Consider the following 22,462-nt stretch of genomic DNA (forward strand, 5'->3'; position numbering starts at 1 on the left):
AGAATCCTATCATTTGTCATTGTCTTGTTGATAGAACTAAGTATCTTGTGGATGTGTAGGACATCCATTTTGTCCCAACAAATGTCAAAAATAATATTTATCAAATTAGCAAGAAACATGCGTTAACCTGTTGGCAATGTATGCAGTTGTGCATAGCAATGACACCTCCAATAGTAGGAATTTTAAGACAAGGTCATGAAAGGTGTTTCTTTAGTTTCAGTAACAATATTTCTTCAATGATTGGGGTCTTTATGTACATCTGCCTAAATAATTTCCTCCAAACTTGTAATGAATCATCAGTGCGCACGTGCGCCAGATTGTTTACAAAATTTTGTTTTGTAACACCGACGTGAAATGCGTAACAGGCATTTACACACTTATTAATTTACGGTTGTGTAGCTATCGAAATGATAGCATTTATAGCACTTTATCTATTATGTATTAACATGCTGATATAACTAATATCTTGGCATGCGTTACCTTTGCCTACAATGTAAAATGGAAAACCTAATAAACTTTCAGTCGTTCTCCATACTGCATGGACGTAATGGTAATACATGTTAATTTTCTGTTGCATTTCGTAGCAAAATTGAACACTGATTTTACGTATTTTGAAGACTGCATTTGTTTACCTTACTGTTAGTTTTATATTGTGCGTGACTCACAGACAGATGTTTTATTTTCAGCTCGTATTTTCTTTCCCTCGTATATCCAGCTTTATGAGAGTTTTAAACATTACATAATACATCCATCTCTCCACGCCTATGGTAACAGTAAAAACGTTCTCTAAACCCATAATATGTACAAATTGCTGTTTCTCGATTTTAAGGCCTATTTTATAGTTTTGTTAATGCGTCTCGCAATATATTTATTTGATTGAAACTGAAAGAGAGCTTTACAAAGACCCATAATTTATACAAGTATTGCGTAGTTATGCTTTGGATGTTATTGGTAAAGTGTGTATTCCTCCATTATTTATAAAAAGTTATACACAAATATTTCACATTCATGGCAAACGTAATTTCTAAACACTTACATCAAATGCAGTAAAGCTGTAGATGTTGTTCTCACCCTATTCACGTAATCATAAAACTGAAACGGCATAACCGTTCCCCAGCCGTATTGCAGTAAAGTAAGTAACGCACCTTCTCGCGCATAAACTCGTTCAAGGACCCGAAATAATGAGGGCACCGTGATCACAACGCGCTTCCTTGGTTCGCCTCGCCCAATTCACCTCACCCAACGACCAACGTGCTGAGAGCACGCTTCCTATTATTATGTTCATGTGAGTCGATCTTGGGTGTCATCCTGTAGAACTTTTGATATTTATATGTTAATTTGTGTTACACAGAGAGCCGTTCATCGTGTGGCGGAGGCGGCGACTCGGAGGGTTCGGAGGGGCGTGCGTCTTGGCGTGTGACGCTGGACCACGACCTCGTGGAGACCCTGAGCGCCATATACCCCGAGTGGTTCAAGCCGCAGCACCGCCGGGAGCGCAGCCGCGCGGCGTCGCCGGTCTCACCAGCTTCGCCGCCGCGCACTCCCGCCACACCGCCCTCAGACGACACCTTTAGGTAACAAATCCACATATTCAAAACAAGTTTTTATAATAAGCTCTATCGTTTCAACCGAAACCTGAGCTTCAGATAAATCTGAGATTCAATAGAAAAATACTAATTAAACGAAAATGCACTGCTTATTTTTTCATTACACGCAAATTTTCATTTTACTTCCCAAAATAAGCTGTGTAGGAGCAGCAGTCCATTTGTTACCGAATCCAAAGAAATGAAGTCAGCATACCATTTCACATCGGCACATTTTCAAAAGTTAATCCTGATAATATCATGTTGTATGTTTGCAGTTCTGGTGCGGAGGAGATGGCCGGACGGCAGGCGAGCAGCAGCGGCGCTAGCGAGATGCCGAGCTCACCGCGCGTCTCACCTCCTAAGGTGGTCGTCGACGACAGCCCCCTGCAACCAGCCATGACCAAACACAAAGAATGTAAGTACCACTTAAGGTTTCTAAAGATTGTCCATCATGAATATAGGTCTCGCTAATTCAGGTGTCGATTTAAAGATATTTTGTAACTCCCGGCTCAGTTTTGGTATACTTAACAAGGGCGTAAAACTTCATGACTTGAAATAAGTTGGCTGTTCTGTTCAGTTCAATATTTATGTGGATGGAAGATATAACTGCAATGTCACTGAATCAGTGAAATCCTTTTGTGTGAGAGAAAATAGTGATCGCCATTGCATTTCCTTAAAAGTGGTAATCTTGGTACGGTCTACCAATCAACTTATTGGCTTAGTTTAGGCCAGGGTATGATAGAACATATTTCATTTATCTGAAGATTGCAAGCCCGGCTGCATTCCCGTCTACTGTTGAATATTGTAAATTTACTCGCATGCCAGACGCATTTGTTGAATGTATGAATGTTAACAATAATGGTGAAACGCATACGCTTTATTATTAACTATTTGAATGCCCACTTTGAAATCCATCTCCTTGCCTTTATGGATATCTGATATATTGTTTTTATTCAGCAATTTCTGTAAAATTTACATTGACATTAAATGTTTTTAGTCATTCTGGGCCACATTCTTTCTGGTTGTCGGGAATCAATTCTCAACATTATTTTTTTTCTTTTCTTCCTCGATTTTTTAAACATTGCGTTGAAGCCTCAGGGGCAGTGGCCCCAGGCTCGTCTCGTAGTTCGTCTGTTGTTTGCATTAGTATGCCAATGCTGTCGCTACTTCCGGCCATGTTTGCATAGTCTGTCGGTCTGCGCGCATCCCGAATAAACAAATTCTCAACCCTTGCCCGAATAACACAGGCAATTTCAAAAATATCATATAAACATGTGAAATATTAATAATCCTGTATTTAACAAATCCTACTCTTGAAAAAAGTAAAATAAAAAAACATACTTAAAAAAATATGTCGGATCCATAAATATAATTTCCCAGCTGCATGCATGAGTAAAGCAAAATTGAGTGGGTATCGAGCTAAAGACGCCCAGTAACCCACAATATTCGGCCCAGTGGTAGTGAATGTTTCGTCTGTAATACGGTCGCGGCATAACACTAGTTTCCTTGTGCAGTGTTTATTTATATTGGCGTCGCGCCAGCGTTGTCCGCCCATCGTTCCCTGCTCGCCGCTTGTCTACACGCAAACAAGAATATAGCTCCACTCGCCTACGCTCTGCTGCGAACTTTATCGATATAATCTCGGTGTATCGATCGACGTATCGATCACGTCGACTTCACACGCGACATGCTACGTCAAAGTTCGTCACCTGGCGTCATAACACTGTATTCTTCACGACGATATGCCATCTATTCAATCAGTACCCATTGTTGTATGCAAAAGGTAACCGGCAAACATCGGTATTCAGTCGCATTATGCTTCTAACTAATTGTATACTCTGTGTTGGTCTGATTTTGTTGGAATTGTTTGTGAGCCAAAGGAAAAATAACAAGGAAAATTGGCTAGGTAATACAAATCAATGCATTATTATTAGTTAACGACATGTCTGATACATATTTTTGTTTCACAGCTTTAAAAGTTAAGCTGATGATGAGACGTCCCATCAACCAGCTCGTGGCGCAAGGGATCATGCCGCGTAAGTGATGTTGTGTATTAATGTCCGTTCGCTTTGCTTTGATAATGGCGTACTGTGAAATAGCAAATTAGTATAGTATACACGTGCCTGGTGTTGCGGGAAGCGCCCACCGTCACACAGCACATGTGCGTGGGACGAAGGAATTTTATTTACTATTTTAACGATGCGTTTAATGAGAATGACTGTATCGAATAAATTTTGTTAGCTTCTAGAACGATATTGTACTAAATCCTACAAAGTCTGAAATTATTTTATTCTACATCAAATTAGTATAGTTCTTATTCTTGACAGTTGTTAAGGTTGAAAGATAATACCTTTAACATGTTTTTTTACATTTTCAGCGTTGAAAACTCCTCCAGCCTATTTCGAACAATGCAAGCAACTAGAGAGGGCGAAAACTGGAGATTTATTAAAAGCAAAAATACAGCGGCGTCCCGATCGACAGGAACTTGAGAGGAGACATATACTGGAACAAGTAGGTGTAATGTCATTTTTCAAATTTATTTCATGTTCAATGAGTAAGCCGAGATTAATTTACTCTAAATCCTAAATTCCTTCCTCATCTGTGATAGATGAAAAAGGCGACACAAAAATTTATCATGATAAATTTCCTTTCAGGAGAGCCATGTAGACCCCAGTTTAGCAGAGAAACAACGTATGCTGAAGAAAGCACGTTTGGCAGATCAACTCAACGACCAACTGTCGCACAGGCCTGGGCCCCTTGAGTTGATAAAGAAGAATATACTACACACAGAAGAGACCATAGAAACTGCTGTTAAGAGTGGAACTCTAGCGTTCAAGGCGACCAGTGAGGGTGCATCTGGACGACCGCAACATCCTTCCTCGTATTGCGGACCTCCTGAGGAAGTATCCCCGTCACCTTCGCCTCCGTCGACGTTATCCCCCGTCAGTGTCGCGTCGCCGCCGCAACACCCGGCGCCCGGCAAGGATAAGAACAGGAAGAAAAGCAAACAAAAACAGCAACCTAAAGCGAGATTTAAATTCCACGAATATAAAGGTCCCCCGAATGCAGCGAAGGCATCATCACCTCCCGGTTCGGTGGAGACGCCGTACGAGCTGCTTCTACAGCAGCAACAGTTGCTGTTGCAGTTGATGCTGCCCGCGTCGCCCGCGCCCTCGTCCGCCGCGTCCGTGGCGTCCGACTCGTCCGACGCGTACCCCGCGCCGCCGCCGCCGCCGCCCCTGCCCGTGTCCGGCGTCACGCTAGTCAGCTCCGCGCGCTTCGAAGATATGAAAGTCTCAGATTTGCGAGCTGAATGCAAACGACGCAACCTCCGAGTCTCCGGCCCGAAGCCACAACTGATCGACCGTTTGCGCCCATTCCTTGTGGAAAAACAGGAGGAACCGCCAAAATCACCGGCCTCGGTCGCGTCGTTCGTATCGATGGCCTCTCCAGAAGTAAAATTAGAGCCTGAGGCCCCCGAAGACATCGTTCAGTCTCAGCGGCGGTTGATCGAAGAATTGGAGCGGAAGTTGGAAGCGTCTCGTCAGCAGTTAGAAGCCGTGCGTCGCGAGGCGGCGGGCGCGGCCGCCAGCGACCAGAGCCGGCGCCTGCTGCAGGCGCACCTGTGCGTGACGCAGCTGCGCGCGCAGCTGGACGCGCTGCAGCAGGCGCCGCCCGCGCCCGCGCCGCCGCGCTACGTGCTGGCCGCCTCCGACGCCGCGCCCGACCGCCTCGTGCGCCTCTTCACCGTCACGCCGCCCGCCGCAGCCGCTGACGTCGCCGACGCCACGCCGCAGAAAACCGCCAACCCTGCCTACATACTGAACGGCGTTAAAGTAGTGCCCATCGCCATCCTGCCCACGGCGCACTACGAGCCCGAGCGCGCCGCCCCTCCGCCCCCGCCCCCGCCACCTCCTCCACCACCTCCCATGCCGCAAATTTCTCTAACACCGGACGTACACGATGCCGAGAATAGTCAAATTATGGATGACGTCCTTGAGATCCTTGTAGAGAACGGTGAATTGCCACCTTCGGCTGTCGGTGAAGCAACAGTCACTCCATCATTGGATACAAGTTATGTTTCTAACGGACCGACCACGTTTGCTCCGACAGATGTTCTCACAGACGACGTTCTTAACGACAATCACGTCAGAGATTCGCTCGCCGCAGATGAATTGCAGAGGGAACTTGATGATATTCAAAATGAAATCATGAATCATGCAGACTTGCAAGCCGTCAATGCTAGCAATCGATGCCAAGTCGACTCGTCCACAACAGACATAGATACCGATATCACAGTGGATTTGCTGTCTAATGGGGAATTTCACACTGATTTTGGTTCAGATCCCAATTCTGTGGACAACGATGACTTTTTCGGCAGCTTACTATCGTGCGATGGCGGAGACCGGATAGAAGATAAATCACAGGCCATGGATATCGGCGAGGACGTACCGGAAAGAATGAGTATGACTCCATTAACGAACGGGGACATATTGGATCACACACGAACCGGTTTCGAATATATGGACGACTTGTCGTTGCCGTCGTTCCAGAACGAGGAGTCTCGGCACGACACGTTCGGCGAGCGCGCGTGCGAGTTCGACCTGAAGGAGTTCGGCATCGACACCGCCGCGCACATGACGGTGGACGGCGACGCGTGCGACTACATGGACACGGAGCTCATCCCCAACCTGTTCGGGCGCGGGCACGTGCCGCAGTGCGACCCGCTGCTGGGCGGCGTGGCGGCCCGCGCCGCGCCGCTGGCGCCGCGCCCGCGCAAGCACTACTCGTGGGACCGCATCGAGTACGACGCCACCTGACCGCCGCCCGCCGCACAACTGCTTACCCTATGATCTCTCACCGCCTCTTGTCTCCGTGGCTCTACATTTTCTCGCGAGTGACGGTTCCGTGTACATAAGAGTGACCTCCATCGACTAATAGACGATGTGTACGTACAGTAAATGTATCTTACTTCGGATCGGTCGCTGCGGAGTGGTGACGATCGAAGCGCTAGTCTACTCTCGTGACACGTTCTTCCATAGTGTTGACTTTATTGAAAACTATAAGAGATGTTGTGAAACACAAAGTGTTTACATTTTACATAGAACTGTATGATTTACTTTATTAGTATATAATATATATGTACTTAATGCTGTATGTAACGTTTGTGTCGCTAGCTGATAATAGTTGAATGTTTCATTTAATTCACTAGTGAGTGATTGCGCGTCGCCGTCGCGTGCAGACATACTTGGCTCACATAATACGATAAGTCCGTTTTATTTAATATTTATAGGCATAATTATTATAATCTACTTATGTATATATTGAGATTAATAATACTCAACATAGTTGTGGATTTCTGCATTCCGCCCGATGACTAAAACTTAGGGAAAAAATTATCATAAGAAAAGTTGTTTTTGTTTAGGCACAGTCAATCTATGAGTCACCTGGTCACGTACACATTGTGTTAATTATAATTATACGATAAAAAAGCTTATGATTGATGTTGTGTCAATTGTTAAAATCGCTTCACGCTGTCCCTAGCGCATGGATAGCTATTTCCCAAATCAATAAGTGACATTCCAGTCTTGTTGAAGTGCAAAGTGTGGCACAAGAGCACTTGTCTCTCGCATCATGATTATTTTTTTAACAATTTTGACCAAATTATAAAACCATTGTTTATATTTCGTGAAAATTGTAAAATGTAGCAAAATACCAGAGAACAAGGTGCACATTCACAAGCCATCGTCATGGGTGGGACCAGCATGGGAACAATGTTAGATATGAATTCATTTAGATATCTTAGGGAGCCGGCTCCTCGCACTCAAGCAATGATGCAAGCACTCTCGTTATCACTCGTTAATCGTACACATTCACTCTCTTCTATATAAATACCTGCAGACCTTCGACGTTCTTCTAAATATAGTGTCATTATGTCTTGCAAAATTAACTTCATTATTTGATTTTACCTAGAGAGTTATTTAATTATTGTAATAACATAACATTCTTTGAAAAATGTATCATTCCATTATAATGTCTAGGATAGGTGCGCCGTTATCAATAAGTTGTCGTTTGTACTCGATTACGCAATGGTTACTGACTGTTGCACAATTAGTGTTTATCTTAGTGACCCACAAACGACTGGACCAATTTTGTTTATGAGGCTTGAAACTGCCTTCACAAAGAGATAGCTTACGTAATCTAAATTGCTTATGTGCTTAATGAAAGCCATTATGAAGTGGCACCTGTTACGTAGTCAGGATTAAGTTATTTGTTTAACCATTAGCTCGTTATTTATTGTCCTTAGTACCGTATAAAGTAAATCTTATAAGTAAATCACAAAACAATTTCAGTCTGCTTGCATAATTGTTTGAGTGTATAATTATAACTTATTTATTTATAAAGTCAATCAAGTGTACTTACAGGTTTTTGTTTCTGTTGTATTCATTACTATGTGTGAGTGTTTTTACTAATGTATTTTGTATAATATCACGTGTTGTTTATAGTGTTTACCTTTGCTTCATCGGAGAATGATTAGATAAAGCAAAAATTGAGAATCGAAAATATATTGCCATTTTTTGCATTTACAATTTATTTAGTTTTTGAATACTTGTTGCTACAACGATTAATTATTGATAACTGCCCTACACGTGCCAATAAGTTCAATATCAGGCTAAACGTATATTAACGACAGTTCAAGCAGTAAGGTGGATATTTCCTAAATTATTGAATGCGATCAAGTTTTGTGTATTGTGTATCGACAGGTGGATGATTGGATAGATATGCGCGTGTACTTTATGTGAACACTGTAATTTATAACTCTGAAGTACAGTCGCATATGGGATGGTGCTATTAAAAGTTAACATTGAATTTATATAGAAAAATATTTATAACTGCATAATTTGTATATTGGATTTGTATATGTGTGGCTCTAAATGTAAAAATAAACATGATTAACATTTTTACATCAATGTCGCTAGTTTCGGACTTCAAAAGTTGTCGAAAACACCGAGCCAGCATGATGCTGCGTTCAAATTAAAAACAGGGCTCGCAAATTGTAATTTGCTTTATTGTTTAAGTAATATTCCATTATCTAAGTGAATTATACGGAATCTTTACACTAGATTTAAATATGTAAAATCTATTTGCTCATTATCAAAATTATACCCATATTAGTCAAATATATTCGAATCATGTATGGAGGCGACTATCATGTCATCTCCTATATTTATATTAACAGGCCTAGTGTGTTAATTAGCTTTGTATTCACTCTTCTGTAAGAGATTAGTTTAAATGTATTTAACGAGATACTAAGTGAGATTAATGTTTGATAAATAGCATATTATCTGCATACTTGTTATTATTGTTGTAATTATTTTAGGAGAGTTTTAATATTTGTTTGTATACTAAGTTATATCCATGCCGACTTAAATATTCTGCACCTAATATTTACGATAGCTACCTAATTTGCTCTCTGCAAAAATATTTATATTTAATCAATTGGCTTCTTTAAAGTTACTAAATATTGATCACAGTTGAATACATTTTAACTGACTTACTAGAAATAATGTACCTTAATAGTAAGCGATAAAAGCAATACCCGGCTTTAAGCCATTGGTTTGTAGCAGAGCCAAGTATTCAATAAATTTAATATAATGTGATAACCACAGGAGTCGGATTTGTAGTATAACTGGATAGTTTTTTTACCTTGCCCTGTAATGAAGCCTTGTAAATATGTATCAAGCCTTTATTAGCATAAGGAGAGAATGTTGAATAAAAAGTTTTTGAGATAAATATTGTTTCACTTATGTCATATGCAGTACTACAATGGGTCGACCAGTAAATTAGCAGAGCTTTGCTCGGTTGGCCCCTAGAGCTGGGTACTTCCTTAACAGTGTAACACGTAACGTATCAGATACGGTATCAACCTGCAAGTGGGTACGGCTCGTCCACGGACCTCACGAGCACACTGCGAGCCGCCTTTGTGTTCGCAGCGAAACCGCCACTCGGCGGGTCACTGCGAGCTTACAGCGCTCCACGCGCGAGCGGCTCGCAGCGGGCTCGTGCCTACGTACTCACTTGATACCGTATCTGATACGTTAAGCCCCCAGTACACGTTGGCCTGTGTTGGGCCAAGCTTTGCAATGCACAAATGTAGGCCACGATCAAATGGTGTTTACACATTGGCGCATGGCTCATTGCTGCCTGGCAAACCACTTGCGATGGACGTCGAGGTAGTTACGGCTGCGGCTGTTTATTTGGGGTTATTCCCGCTCGGTAACACCCTTTCATCAACACTGTTGACGATCGGGAAAAAAAAGTTTCATTCGTTCACAGTGTTGACGAACGCTGCTTATTATTTTAGTGTAAAATGGTTATTATGCACATGATAAGGCCACTTTTATTTTCTAGTTAATTGTGTTTTAAAAGATTCCATAAAAAATTTTAAAAATCCATGACATTTATTTCCATATTTAAAAAATAAAAACAGCATTCATGGACACTGCGAACGAACGAAACTTTTTTTTCCCGATGGTCAAGTGTGCCCAAAAAACCGACAACTCGCCGAATGCGCGCCAACCTTGACAAATGTCCGCCAACCTGCACCAATACCCCGTGTACACATTGGTGATGGCGTGTATTGGCCTCACTTGGGCCAACGTGTACTGGGGCCTTTACGTGCTACACTGCTAAGTGAGTACACAGCTTATGATGATCAAATATTCATACATGAAGAATGCCTCCGTGTTTCGGAAGTCACGTTAAATTGAGTCCTGTTATGTACAATGTACATGTTGTAACTGTAGTAATTGCCTCTTTCTTAGTTCTCACAAGGTGAGACGGAACTGAAGCAGTAGAAACCTAGAATAGTTTTTATGGAGTTAATACGGATGTCTCATTGAGATTGTTTGATTGCGAGGCATATCATTGAGAATAACAACTATGTAGGTTGAGTATAACGTGAGATGAACGCGAGTCTGTACAAAGCTTAAGATAAAAAAAGAATACGTGACAGTGACATAATTGACGTACCGCCTCTACGATTGACAAGTTGAAAATTTTCCCCTCAAGCGTCAAAGGCGTCAAATCCTGGTCAAGTTAGTAGTTGTCAAATCAATCAAGCAGTGGCGAGATTGTAATTATATTATTTCGATTGCGATACCGTTGCTAGTGGAATCTTGAATAACTGAAGCTCAAGCTTTACAGACGTTTAGAAGAAACGTGGTAAAATATTTAGTTATGATATTAGCTGAAACGCTTCTGTTTTCTTTGACACTTATCGACAGCGGTGGTATATTATTCCTTTTAGTTTACTACATAATAACACTTTCTGACCTGGAGTGCGACTATTTGAATGCTCAAGAATGTTGCGATAAGCTCAATTACTGGTTATTGCCCAAATACCTAGCCCATACTTTCATTACATTCATATTGTTACTACATGGCCAGTTGATTTTATTCATTTTGAACTTGCCTTTGTTTATATGGCTAACTTTCGAATACTTCACTGTTCCGCGTGGAAACTTGGGTGCCTATGATCCTGCAGAGATCCTCAACCGAGGCCAGCTAAGAAAACACTTAAGAGATATAATGATCTATGTTGGCTACTATTTGATATTCTTTTTCATTTATCTTTATTGCTTTATATTAGCGTTGCTCAAAGGCGATCCCCTCCAGAGGTCTGCAGACGATCAAATTGTAACTGAAATCTAATATTATCAAGATGGCAGAAGATCTAGAAGTTTCAAGTTCTCTTAATGTTTCTGATGAGCTAGAGACAGTTGATGAGAGTAATAAATGTGTAAAGTTAGACCTACCAGTTCATATAGCTGCCTTTTTAAAGCGGCAGGAATTCAATAGAGGCTTTCAACAAATTATATGTGACCAATCTTTGTTGGAAAATGTTGCTACCAACTATGTAATAGTAAAGAGAATACTTAGCTTTCTGCAATGGCAAGATAAGTTGCTATGTAAGAATGTTTGCTCAATGTGGCGCTCGGCTGTGCATACACTGCAGAAGGAGCAGATGGGCCCCTCTGACTTTGCAATAAGTTTAAGACTTAGTCACATAAAAAATGGAATAAAGCTGATGCAAGCAGACTGTTTCTACACTGAACCATTAGTTGTTTTGGCATTTGCTAATATGGCAGGCTTTTCCGTTACCAGCAAATGTGAGACATTGATACCCTGCCCCTGTGATCCACCATGTGATAAAGACCATTACCGTAAGTATTTACTTTTAATATTTAAAGAAACTCAACATGTTAAAAGAGAAGTTAAATTTTCTTGAGCCACTTGTAATGAAACTTGTTTTCAGTTTTAGACGTGCTGAAAAACTTAGTAGCTGTTCCGAAGTCATGTATGCTAGCAGTAAAAGCCTGTTACACATCATACATGCCCCTGCAACACTCATTGACCTACCAGTATCGTGTAACCAAGAAGTTTGGGAGGTCCAGTGCATTCATAGGCGGCCTCTATATACCATTGATACCAAATGTAGAGTTTCAAGTAATAAATATAAAATCACTAGCGGACATACCAAGGACCTTCATTAAAACCATAGATAAGATGGCAGAGACTCGCTATGTGAAAGGAGCATTAGTTTTTGTCAATGAAAGCTTCATCCTCCACTCTGTGGAAGATATAGTGTTTTTAAATTATTTGAAGGATGTGTAAGTAGTCACTTCTGTGCTGATATGCTTTTCTTAACAATTTTATCCTTATCATTTGTTGTAATCATAATATTCTTTTATGTTTTAGCCAACCTGATGTGCCGTACGCACTGGGAGGGTGCTTAGTAGAAGACACAGTATCTGATAGTGAAGATATGAACTTTATGATAGAAGGAGTGAACGCTGGCAAAGAACTGATGAGTGAGAACATTGTATCCATTTGCCTGTTTACAGTTCCTAAAGTCCTGGACTCTCAAACGGATGTTTGTAACTTTGATGTATTCTCACTTATACTTGAATCACATGATTGGTCCAAGGCTAAGGTACAAGCTGCTATTAATGAGGTAAGTTTATGCTAAAGTTTAAAATCCATGACAAAATGTTAGGAAATATATAATTAATAGATAAATAAATTCCCCAATTCCCCAATCCTATATAAATATGCAAAAAATATTATTGTTTCAGTTTGCAAGAAAAGTTCCTCACTTTACACACAGTGTTGTGATAAAGATGTCGTGTGTGGGTCGCGATAATAAACATGATTACGAGCAGGAATTCTTCAGGGCTGCATTCCCTAATACTCGGCTTGTCGGTTGCTATGGTAACGGAGAGTTAGGAATCAATAGGCCGGAGCGGCCACCGCCAGAGCCGCGCTCAAGCAACGTGAAGCGCCAACGAGCAGACTCCGGTCCACAATATGGTCTCATGTATTCATATTCAACAGTTTTTGTATACATTGGTTGGGGTAACATTGTGACGCCCGCTGAAGCCACTTAACATCACCACTGCCACCATGCATTTTACTCTGACATTCTAAATATTGGTCACATAATTTTGTAGATTGCATTACCTATCTACAAGATCAAGTGTAATTTTGTAATATCTGTGTGTTTTATACTTTTAATATGAATATTGTAAGAGCTTATTTTAAGGGTAATTTGATATTCTGTACCAAAGGGTAAAAGAATTTAGTGTTAGTGTGTAGTTCAATAGCTACCAAGCCACTTAGGCGCTTATTTATTACCCATAACCAACATTACTGCCATACAGATAATAATAATGATAATTTTATATTAAAATTGCCCTATTCGTCGTAATTATTACGCCTTACGGCCAGTTTCTTCATCAAAAGTTAAAGTTAAAGTAATGTCTAAAGTAAAAGTAACGGTCAAATATGTTTTTTCAAGGCTAAAATGACAGCAAAACTAATAGAAAAATTAAATTTGACCGTTATTTTTACTTTAGACATTACTTTGACTTTTACTTTGGCTTTAACTTTTGATGAAGAAACTGGCTGTTATTGATATAAAAATATAGTATGCATTTACTGTTTTTGGTAATCATTGCGAGCCTTTTATATTCTTTGTGAAAGTGAGACGATTATTGCATAAAACAAAACAATACTAATTCGTTTTGAAGAGCACAGCTCATGCACCTCAGAGACTGCTCATACATTTTTAATAATATTCATATGCAAATAAGGTAACAGTAAGTTTATAAACGTTTTGAATTTTTACCGCATCGCGGAAATTTGGTTGTTATTATTTATATTGTTTCTTTCGTTTTTCTTTTTTTATATTTTTCTATTCTTAAGTATGTTTGCTGTGCAACAATTGTATGGAACTGTTAGTGAGGCGCGAAACTAAATAAATTTATTTAGATTTTATGGCGCCAACTCAGCTATAGGCGACATAGGCGCTACTCTATAATTGAACGTTTCAAAGTTTTTGGAAATTACCCTTTAGGTTCTACTATACTATAAGAAATGCTCTAGTCAAAGTTAATGCGCGAACAACTCTTCTGAAAATACATAATAATTAATAAATATGTAAAATAAAAGAAGGTCGTCTTACACAGGAAATGGTGTCTTCATAGTTGGGTGTTTCAAATATTACTCCTGCTTTGTAATATGTCTCCTCTTTGTATGTTTTGTGTACACAATATTTTTTTACTTCATTTTGCTTTTGTGTGAATAAACTCTCGTCAGTTCCTCAACGTGCAAATTGTAAAGGAGGTGGTATATTTCAAGACAACGAATTGCTTTTTAATTTAAAATGTAATTAATCCTTACCTGGGTAGATAAACATATAGCTTTACTGACAGGCAATTTTGCACTGTCTCAGGTCAGACAAGCAGTTGAGTGTATAATTTGTAAAATTACGTATTTTTCAATTCTCTTACTTAATGTTTTTCTTCCAAAATTCAATTGAGGGGTTTAGTGATTTTTTCTCCACTTTTATTTGCTATTTATATCAAAATGGTGCAAGGATTTTATTAGGTACTAAGGATAGACCACAAGATGAACCATTTCAACACAGCTGACCTCCGCCTTTATATTCTTTTGGTATGCAGTTGTGTTATCCTACTTGTAATTTAAGTTAAAATAAGTTTTTTGACGATATAAGTGTGATATATCAAATATTGGTAAAACTGATATTGAAAACTGCAATCGTATTCGTACATCCATTTCTTTATAAGATGCATACCTACGTACCTATTAAGTACACCAGAATTCACGTACCTATGTGATATTAAGCAAACCAATACATTTTGTTTAGTTGCTTTAATTGTGATTACGATTACTGTACCTAACTACCTTCATGTATAGAGGTACGATGACGATAAATATGTATGTAATTAAAATCACAGCATTCTAAATAACGAATTGTTTTTTTTATCACTTGCAAATATGGCTGCTGCGGAGCATCCGAAAGTTGACTAGCACTGCCAGTCCTAAAACTTTAAAATAAATGAAATACATATTCGATAAATTCGATGCTAACCATCAGTAGCGGAGAGACATCACACGATGATCATACCTGTATTCCAGCACATTAGCAAGTTTTTGCAATTTTCAAATTATTAGGATTCACTAACAAGACGCGAAGCCTCGAACAGTCATTGACGACTCATTTAGAAAGAGAGTAGCATCACACGCAGCTTAGCAGTCAGCATTCATTGTTCTACTCGAGTCGCGCTACGTAACGAGCCTTAATGAGTTGCTTAGAAGACATTAGCGTGCGTCGTGTGTGGGAAGTGGGATGCGACGCGGATTGCGAAGTGCCTCCGAGGTTTTCGTAGGTACCCCTAAATAATAATAGGTTCCACAGTGTGAAAATAACGAGACATCTTCACCTAAGTACATAATTACGTCTGAAAGTCACTTTTCTAAATGATACCTACTTAAAATTCCAAGTGCTATGTTCTTGGATGGTACCCAAACGGTTCCTGCGATACCTAAGATCATAAGTCTCATATCCTTAAGCTGCGGTTCTACTGAGAGCGATGCAGAGCTGAGACGGGCTGTGCCGCGATTCACTATTCACATGGCTGAAATCCACATCTCCGCTTCAAAGAAAACAGAAAGGACACAGGAGAGGAGCAGAGTTGTTTAAAATATCGGAAAACAATGAAGATCCTCTTTCTTCGCTTCGTAACACTCGTTCTCTTAACCAGATCATACGACATGTAGTCGGTCACCAAAAAGTTGATCCAGTAAAAATGTTCATTCACTCCTGGTTAGCCCTTTTGCCTTTTACATCTTACCTACTTACCCTTCTTAACAGTCCATGTGTAATAATTGAGTTCCTACTAGGTCCACCATTAAGGTAGCCTAGTGGGCAGTCTAAAGATGTTAAGTCCATGTAAATTCCAATCAATCTTAACTTTCTTCAAACCTAAAGGCTGATTTACATTGAGTCAGTAACTGACGTCAGTGTAGGCGCCGAAAACTGACGCGTGCTATTTACACGAAGTCAGTGTGGTGTCAATGTCTCGTCAGTAGTACTGTACTGACTTCAAATCAATTTACACGATGGCAGTGCCGGGTCAGCACTGACTTGTCAGTGGACTGACGTCAGTTACTGACTCAATGTAAATCAGCCATAATGTTGAAAAAGCTATTAATTGGAATTACCGTTGAATCTACATACGTTAGCAGTTTCCGTGTAGATGAGCTACAATTTATTCACTTAAATGGTGTTCTTGCACATAGCTTACTTACTATTAGCACTTCTTACGTACTTACTCCTTATTTACTGACTGATTAATAATTCTTTGAACTGCGCTACTGAACGAGCGACTATTTATAAGTAGGTACAAGTGTTACTGCTTAGTTTTCTTGTGAGGATTAGAATTCAGGGTAGCATCAGATTTTACCAAGTCAAATGTTGCGCCGCTATCTAGGATAATAATTGTGCTGGTACAATTAGGTTACTTACCCGGTTATTAAGAACTAAGAATATTTAAATAGTAGATACCGTTTCAATTTTAACAAAGAGTGATTTCGTAGAATTCAGGTGTTAGGATTTCTACAGCAGTTCTCACAAACGGACATGCATATTTTATACATTGACGATTGACAACAGGTAGATACATACAGTAAGATGCATACGTACCATTGAAAGTGATGATTCACATCAGTTCGAGGTTCAAGCTTTTACACATGAGAGGAAAGTGTGAGGAGAAATCTAGCTACCGTAGATTACTTAGTGTTTCATATAGTGCCAGTCATAACGTAACACCTGTAGCAGGCACATTATGCTAATATTTGATCATGTCAACAGCTGAATGTAGCTGTCATTAGAACTTTCTCTCAGAGTTCAGTTTCCAATACTCTCGACTTAGTGGGACTCACTGAGTGACCCATTAGGAGCCTGTACAATACATACCTATGTATGTATTCTTAGACAGTTGTTATTGTAAGAGGATTCTTTCTTGTTTATGTAACATTTTATTTTAAACACATTCGTTCATAAACGATTTCTATTTGTTGTCCGATTGCATTTCGGTTCTTATCTCATTGTTGGGTTCTGTTTGAAGAAAATAGTGAAAACACAATAATTATATAAAAATAACAAGGTGATGGGACTTCATGGGACAACGTGAAAGCGTATGCGACAAAAAAAAATCTTTTCTAATTTAAACAATACAGGTGACTGACTTTCAGCAAGTGAGCCTAATATATACCTACCTAGATTAGACTGCATCATCCTATACAACAGATAAAATAAAATAAAACGAACGAAAATAACGGTAAGTGGATAAGTAGGATTCATAAGCAGGTACCTATAGTGCAGTTCTATACAGAGTAACCATGAAAGCTTTCTTCACAAATAAAAGAATCGAGATCAAGGCAATCTAATTTCAAATTTATAAAACAGCCAAAGAAATAAAAAGACGATATTTATTTTAGCAATGCTCTAGGCAATAGCCAGTAACGAGCAAATAATAACTAAACAGGCTGAACACGAGCATGAATCCACTATTATTTGATGAGCATCGGTAGTTACAGCACACCTATCGTTATGCCAATAATCGCACTTACCGTTAACTAGTAAATATATGCTTACGTTATTTACGACGCGCAGACGCAATCAGACCGAAAAATATTAATTCCAATTACCTATGCGATTTTTCTTACACAAACATGGTAATGACTAGGTACACTCAACTTAGCTCATAGGATATGAGGACTTTATATTTTTTTAATTAATTGACTCTTCTCAGATCGCGTGTCCAGTCCAAGACACGCAATGTGAAATGTGATAATTGTACCTTTGTTCAAAATGACTGACATATCTAGACTGCAAATGATTTATATTTAACACCTTCTAAATGGTAATGGGTGCTTTACATGTATACAATTTCTAATGTGATAATTAACAGAAGGTTAATTAACTTTTTAGGATTGCTGTTTTTCGAAGTTAAATTAAATAGGTAAAATATAGTAAAGGTTTATGTAGGTATCAACCTATCTCCGAAAAAGGTTTCTTTGAGTTAGTTTTCAGCGCTTTTCAATCAATTTTAAAATGCAGCATTACCATTGCTGAAAGTCTATAAGCACGAGTGCTTCAAGCGGCCATAGCCACCTGTATTTCCGAGGGCTGTTCTCAGCAGGGGATGGGATGGCATCGCTAGCGTAGTGATTACACTCAGAGCATCGGCTTCAGTGCTCTGCCACATGGCCCCGCGGCCGCACGTCCCGAGCCGGCTCGAAACTCACGCACGCGGTAGAAAGTCGCGCGAAACTGACATTCAAAAAACTAATAGGATTTTTTTTCATTTCAAAATTATTCTAGTGACTTGTGTTTTATATTAAAAATAGTAAAATCATTTATTTTGGACTTTTTTCCAATAAAAAAAAACTTTTATTTTTCGATGTTTTTAATTAAAAAATATTAACAACAAGGAATGCATCGTAATATTTGCATGATCAGTCAAGGTAAATGAAAAAATATGTAAGTCAGTAAAAAAAAATCACACATCACGCGAGTGGAGTAATTTTATTGTGGAATGTAATTAAGTAAACGCTACCAACTTTTTCGCATGTTGGTGTTCCAGCAAAGAATATGAATCGCAACATTATGGACACGACTTTTTGGATCAGTGTCACCACTAGTCAATTTTATTAAATTAGAAAATAGGACGAATATATTAAAAATAATAGTGTTATTATTTGCTATTTTTTTAAAATAAGTTTGCTTAGAAATACTATCAACATTAAAATTATAATTGGGTTATTATATTTTTAATGTTGATAATATATAAAAAAAATACTATTTGGAGAAATATTTTAAACGGAAAAAATATCACTTCCTAGTAGTGCATCCTAGCTGTCATTATAGCAGTCTTTAAATCATGATACACTTTTAGGAAACGTTCAATTTTGTAAACACTGCTTTATTTTCTTACTACTACACAATGCATAACAATAGACAAGTCTGTCAACTACAAACAAAGATAAATTACAATCGTACTAGAGCTGTGCTCTTGATTAATGTTAATACGGCGAGAGGAGCTGCACCGGCGCATCGCTCGCCTTCACTTTCTCCGCGCGAATGTAATTGCCGCCAAAATGATACCAGATATTAACAATTAATGCTGTGTTGTTGTCTTTGCTCGATATTATATTTGTTACTTTCTCGGGCCATTGGCTTTGTTTTAGCAAAACATTCTTTATGCGATAATTGACTTATTTGACTAGTGATCCACTGGCTAATGCTAGGATTATCCTATTCAATCATGGCTGAAAGTAGTTTTAAAGTTATAGTTCGGCCATTCAGAGAATGCGTTCCTGACACGTCGCGATTGAACTGACGACGTAATAACATTCATTGATTATTGATATAATAATGTTGTTTTAATGCTCCTCAATTGTTAAAACGGTAAACAACCAGCAAAAATATTTTTATCGTAACTGCAACGCCATTGCAAAGTTACGTCGTCAGTTCAATCGCGACGTGTCAGGAACGCATTCTCTGAATGGCCGAACTTATAATATGTAGGACTTTTTATTCTATTTATAAATATATGGAAGAGGTAGTTCAAAGTATAAAGTTAAATTTTTAAGTGCTTACTGTTTTGTAGCGAAAAATTAATTGAAAATATTTCACGCTCACCTGAGCTCTGTTAATTTGTGTTAACTATAAATGAAGCCTACATTTTTTGTTGCAGACCATATCTTTGAAGAGTATTATCGTACTTAGTGGGACGTGGTACAAGACGGGTCCCGGTGCCACTGGACCGTGTAAAGTTATAAGGAACACCTAAGGGTTTCAGTGGACAGTGCGGACTCAGTGTTATCAGTTCAAATTCAAAGTTAAAAAACTTCTGTGGACATTCCGGAACATAGACATAAGATTAAGTGAAAGTTTGTAATTTCCTATATTTGTGTGGGAGCGGCCGAGCCTAAGTGTAAAGACAAAGCAGAGCTCAGGAACAATGGACCACCTGTTCCGGCAGCGACGGATTAGTGTGCCCAAGAGGTAAGCACTTTCTTCAGCTACTTTTATAATGATTATAGTGTTCAAGTCTGAGCGCTCTCATTGTTCAGGTCGACGTTCATGGTGTTATTCCGTATAGGTAGTGTGTCCGGAATCAAATAGTAACCTGCACAACACACAGCGAATATCAAAATGTATCTGTACTTATCTCGAGATTCAACGGTCACGCACGACTGCCTTGGTTAATTGCCATTTAATACCAAACGAATCATGGGGATAAAATGGCGACTTTGTAAAATTTGATTTGTTTGTCGAATCGATTAAAGTTAGAGATATAAACATCGATTTCCACGAGCGGGTGAATGACACGGCAGACAGTGGCAGTGCGCTCTTTTTGTCAACTTTATCTCGATCATTGTTGCCGGGACCTGACAATGGTGCGTTGACTTCGATGCTAACGTAATTCTGGTACTTTTACATACTTTACCACAGTAGTATATTGCTAAAAGCAACATATATTTATATAACGATTATATTATTAAAACGATTAAATCTAGAATGGGATTACATAAGGAACTAAACGAAACGAGATCAGAGGACAATTTACACCCCCGTCTCGTATTTTACAGGACCCATTCAATTTAATTTTATACTTTAGATTAGCACTAAAACCTTTATCGTCAAGTCCTTCGTACCAGGAAATGTAATGTAGTGATGATTACAACAGCTGAGCTTAATTAATTTAATGCACGCTGTATGTTTATGAAGTTCCCGCAAAGCCCGAGGTATTCAGACCGAGTGTTACAAGTTTTAGTTACACTATCAAAGTTCTTCGGAACTCCTAGTGCATTAACGCGATGTTTAAACTGCGCTTCATGTGGCTGTGAGCCAAAACATTTAGTTTCTGGCTTCTAGGAGTTTCACCACGGAAGGATAACCATGACTAACTTTCATTAGAGATAAACCTAGATTATTTTTGTTAAATTAAATGTCTTACTAAAAGTCTCGTTAAAACTACTTAAATGCCAGTTAGGTGGCATGTAGAATATAACTAGGAAATAGAAAGCGATGATTGTACTTTAATTTTGTCGACGTCAAAGGTGTATTTACAGAAGCATTAACTATACCTATAATTTCTGTTATGTCATGTTGAATGTGTGGTCCTCCATGATTACGACTGGACAGGGGTGTTTCTATGGCATGCTGTCTAGCAGATATTTCCATATGATACACGTTTCTATTCAAGCAAACTGTGTTATTATGCAAAACGGGGTTCGTCCTATTGAATTATTTATTCATTGTGTTTTCTTGTAAAGGGCAGGAATACTAGTTTTTGTCTTGTTGTGCTGTCAACATTTTATACATTCCCTGTTTATTGTTTATGATATAAATGCACTGCATGTTGAATGTTTTAAAGATAGGCCTGATGCGTTAACCATGCAGCTCGCTTGGGAATAGATTTCCATGTTAGACACAAACTTTCAAGATTTCCCGCAGCTGGAAGTTGCTTCTAGTATTGCTACGATTCCGTATGTTAATTTGATATGGAATACGCGGTCGTTAGCGCACAGAGTGAGAGTACATGCAATTTATTTTGTTTATTTAATTCGTTTTTATTCTTTATTGAAATCATTCCGGTTTTTAGATTATGTCTTGTTTTGTTGAGTCTTGAGAGTAATTCATTATCGCCATTGTTTTATTGTAAGCTATTGTGATTGTTTTGGCAATCTTTGTGTGAAGAGAAAGCAGTGTACGAAAAATTGTGGCTATAACGAAGTAATGGATCTTATATTCCGATTCAGTTAGCGGTGAGAACACTTTTTTCTTTTTATTCCATCGGAAGAAGGACAGGAGAACAATGTAAGGAGTCAATTCCAATCCCATACACATGCAGTGTTAACAAGATAACGAGCGAAAGAAATACTGTTATTCAGCCGATAAAGGTTTAACCTTTGACTAACAATCGCGAATCATTTGTTCGTCAATTACTGTAATAATAGACATCCGTCTTTAAGTTATTTCTTTGACATTCTTCCAATGTTCCTCATTTCTTTTTCTCAGTTGATTCCTGTTAGTCATCATTGTGTGTAAAATGATTGTCGTCGAACAGTTGTGTTTCTCTGAAGCACTCGGAAGTTAATTACCGTTGTCGTGCACGTTATGTACTTTGTCATCAGTTATGTAGGTTTTGTTTATGTTTTGTTCTAGGTGAGGATTTGGTTGACATTTCTCCTTTCAATTTAACACTCTATTACGGCGTTTCCACCGTAATATGATGCTTGGTTTTAAAAAGCACCGGCATTAGTGCTAGCAGGTTTAACCCATTGAGTTTTTCAGTATTATGGTTTAAACTTAAATGTTTACATAGTCAAACATATTTGATTCTATTAAAGACTAGTTTACTAGCGCAAATTATTTTAAGCAATTCTGTCATATATCGTTCAACATCCACATACAACTTAGACCCAATTTAAAGTTC

At 38.9% G+C, this 22,462-nt stretch overlaps 4 protein-coding genes across 10 annotated transcripts in view; all 4 read left to right on the forward strand.

The window, feature by feature from the left end:
* LOC124634821 (actin cytoskeleton-regulatory complex protein pan1) overlaps positions 1-9,380 on the forward strand; it is a 38,423-nt gene extending 29,043 nt beyond the window's left edge. For all 6 annotated transcript variants that reach the window (XM_047170463.1, XM_047170466.1, XM_047170465.1 and 3 more), the window contains 5 exons: positions 1,352-1,574; positions 1,862-2,001; positions 3,557-3,622; positions 3,964-4,097; positions 4,241-9,380. In XM_047170463.1, coding sequence (XP_047026419.1) covers positions 1,352-1,574; positions 1,862-2,001; positions 3,557-3,622; positions 3,964-4,097; positions 4,241-6,406 — 2,729 coding nt within the window. In that variant the 3' untranslated portion in view covers positions 6,407-9,380. The remainder of the gene's footprint in view (positions 1-1,351; positions 1,575-1,861; positions 2,002-3,556; positions 3,623-3,963; positions 4,098-4,240) is intronic.
* A 1,446-nt stretch (positions 9,381-10,826) lies between these two features.
* Positions 10,827-11,300, forward strand: LOC124634823 (protein cornichon homolog 4). Its single transcript, XM_047170469.1, has one exon. The coding sequence runs from the start codon at positions 10,827-10,829 to the stop codon at positions 11,298-11,300; it is 474 nt and encodes a 157-aa protein (XP_047026425.1).
* Positions 11,301-11,310: 10 nt separating this feature from the next.
* Positions 11,311-13,338, forward strand: LOC124634822. Its single transcript, XM_047170468.1, has 4 exons — positions 11,311-11,812; positions 11,905-12,259; positions 12,348-12,603; positions 12,725-13,338. Exons 1-4 carry the CDS (start codon positions 11,311-11,313, stop codon positions 13,034-13,036), a joined length of 1,425 nt encoding a protein of 474 aa, XP_047026424.1. The 3' UTR covers positions 13,037-13,338.
* A 4,878-nt stretch (positions 13,339-18,216) lies between these two features.
* LOC124634930 (heparan sulfate 2-O-sulfotransferase pipe) overlaps positions 18,217-22,462 on the forward strand; it is an 83,207-nt gene continuing 78,961 nt past the window's right edge. The window contains exons 1-2 of one of the 2 annotated variants that reach the window (XM_047170622.1): positions 18,217-18,498; positions 19,715-20,025. In XM_047170622.1, the coding sequence (XP_047026578.1) occupies positions 19,982-20,025 (44 nt within the window). In that variant the 5' untranslated portion in view covers positions 18,217-18,498; positions 19,715-19,981. The remainder of the gene's footprint in view (positions 18,499-19,714; positions 20,026-22,462) is intronic. The other variant, XM_047170621.1, reaches the window with a different exon arrangement.

This window comes from Helicoverpa zea, chromosome 12 (assembly GCF_022581195.2).
Source record: "Helicoverpa zea isolate HzStark_Cry1AcR chromosome 12, ilHelZeax1.1, whole genome shotgun sequence".
Classification (NCBI taxonomy): Eukaryota; Metazoa; Arthropoda; class Insecta; order Lepidoptera; family Noctuidae; genus Helicoverpa; species Helicoverpa zea.

Bases quoted from the DNA above. Each gene is read 5' to 3' on its own strand.
- LOC124634823 (XM_047170469.1), top strand. From the start codon at position 10,827: ATGATATTAGCTGAAACGCTTCTGTTTTCTTTGACACTTATCGACAGC.
- LOC124634822 (XM_047170468.1), top strand. From the start codon at position 11,311: ATGGCAGAAGATCTAGAAGTTTCAAGTTCTCTTAATGTTTCTGATGAG. The intron at 12,260-12,347 runs GTAAGTAGTCAC...TTTATGTTTTAG, and splicing joins TTAAATTATTTGAAGGATGT to CCAACCTGATGTGCCGTACG. The intron at 12,604-12,724 runs GTAAGTTTATGC...TTATTGTTTCAG, and splicing joins TACAAGCTGCTATTAATGAG to TTTGCAAGAAAAGTTCCTCA.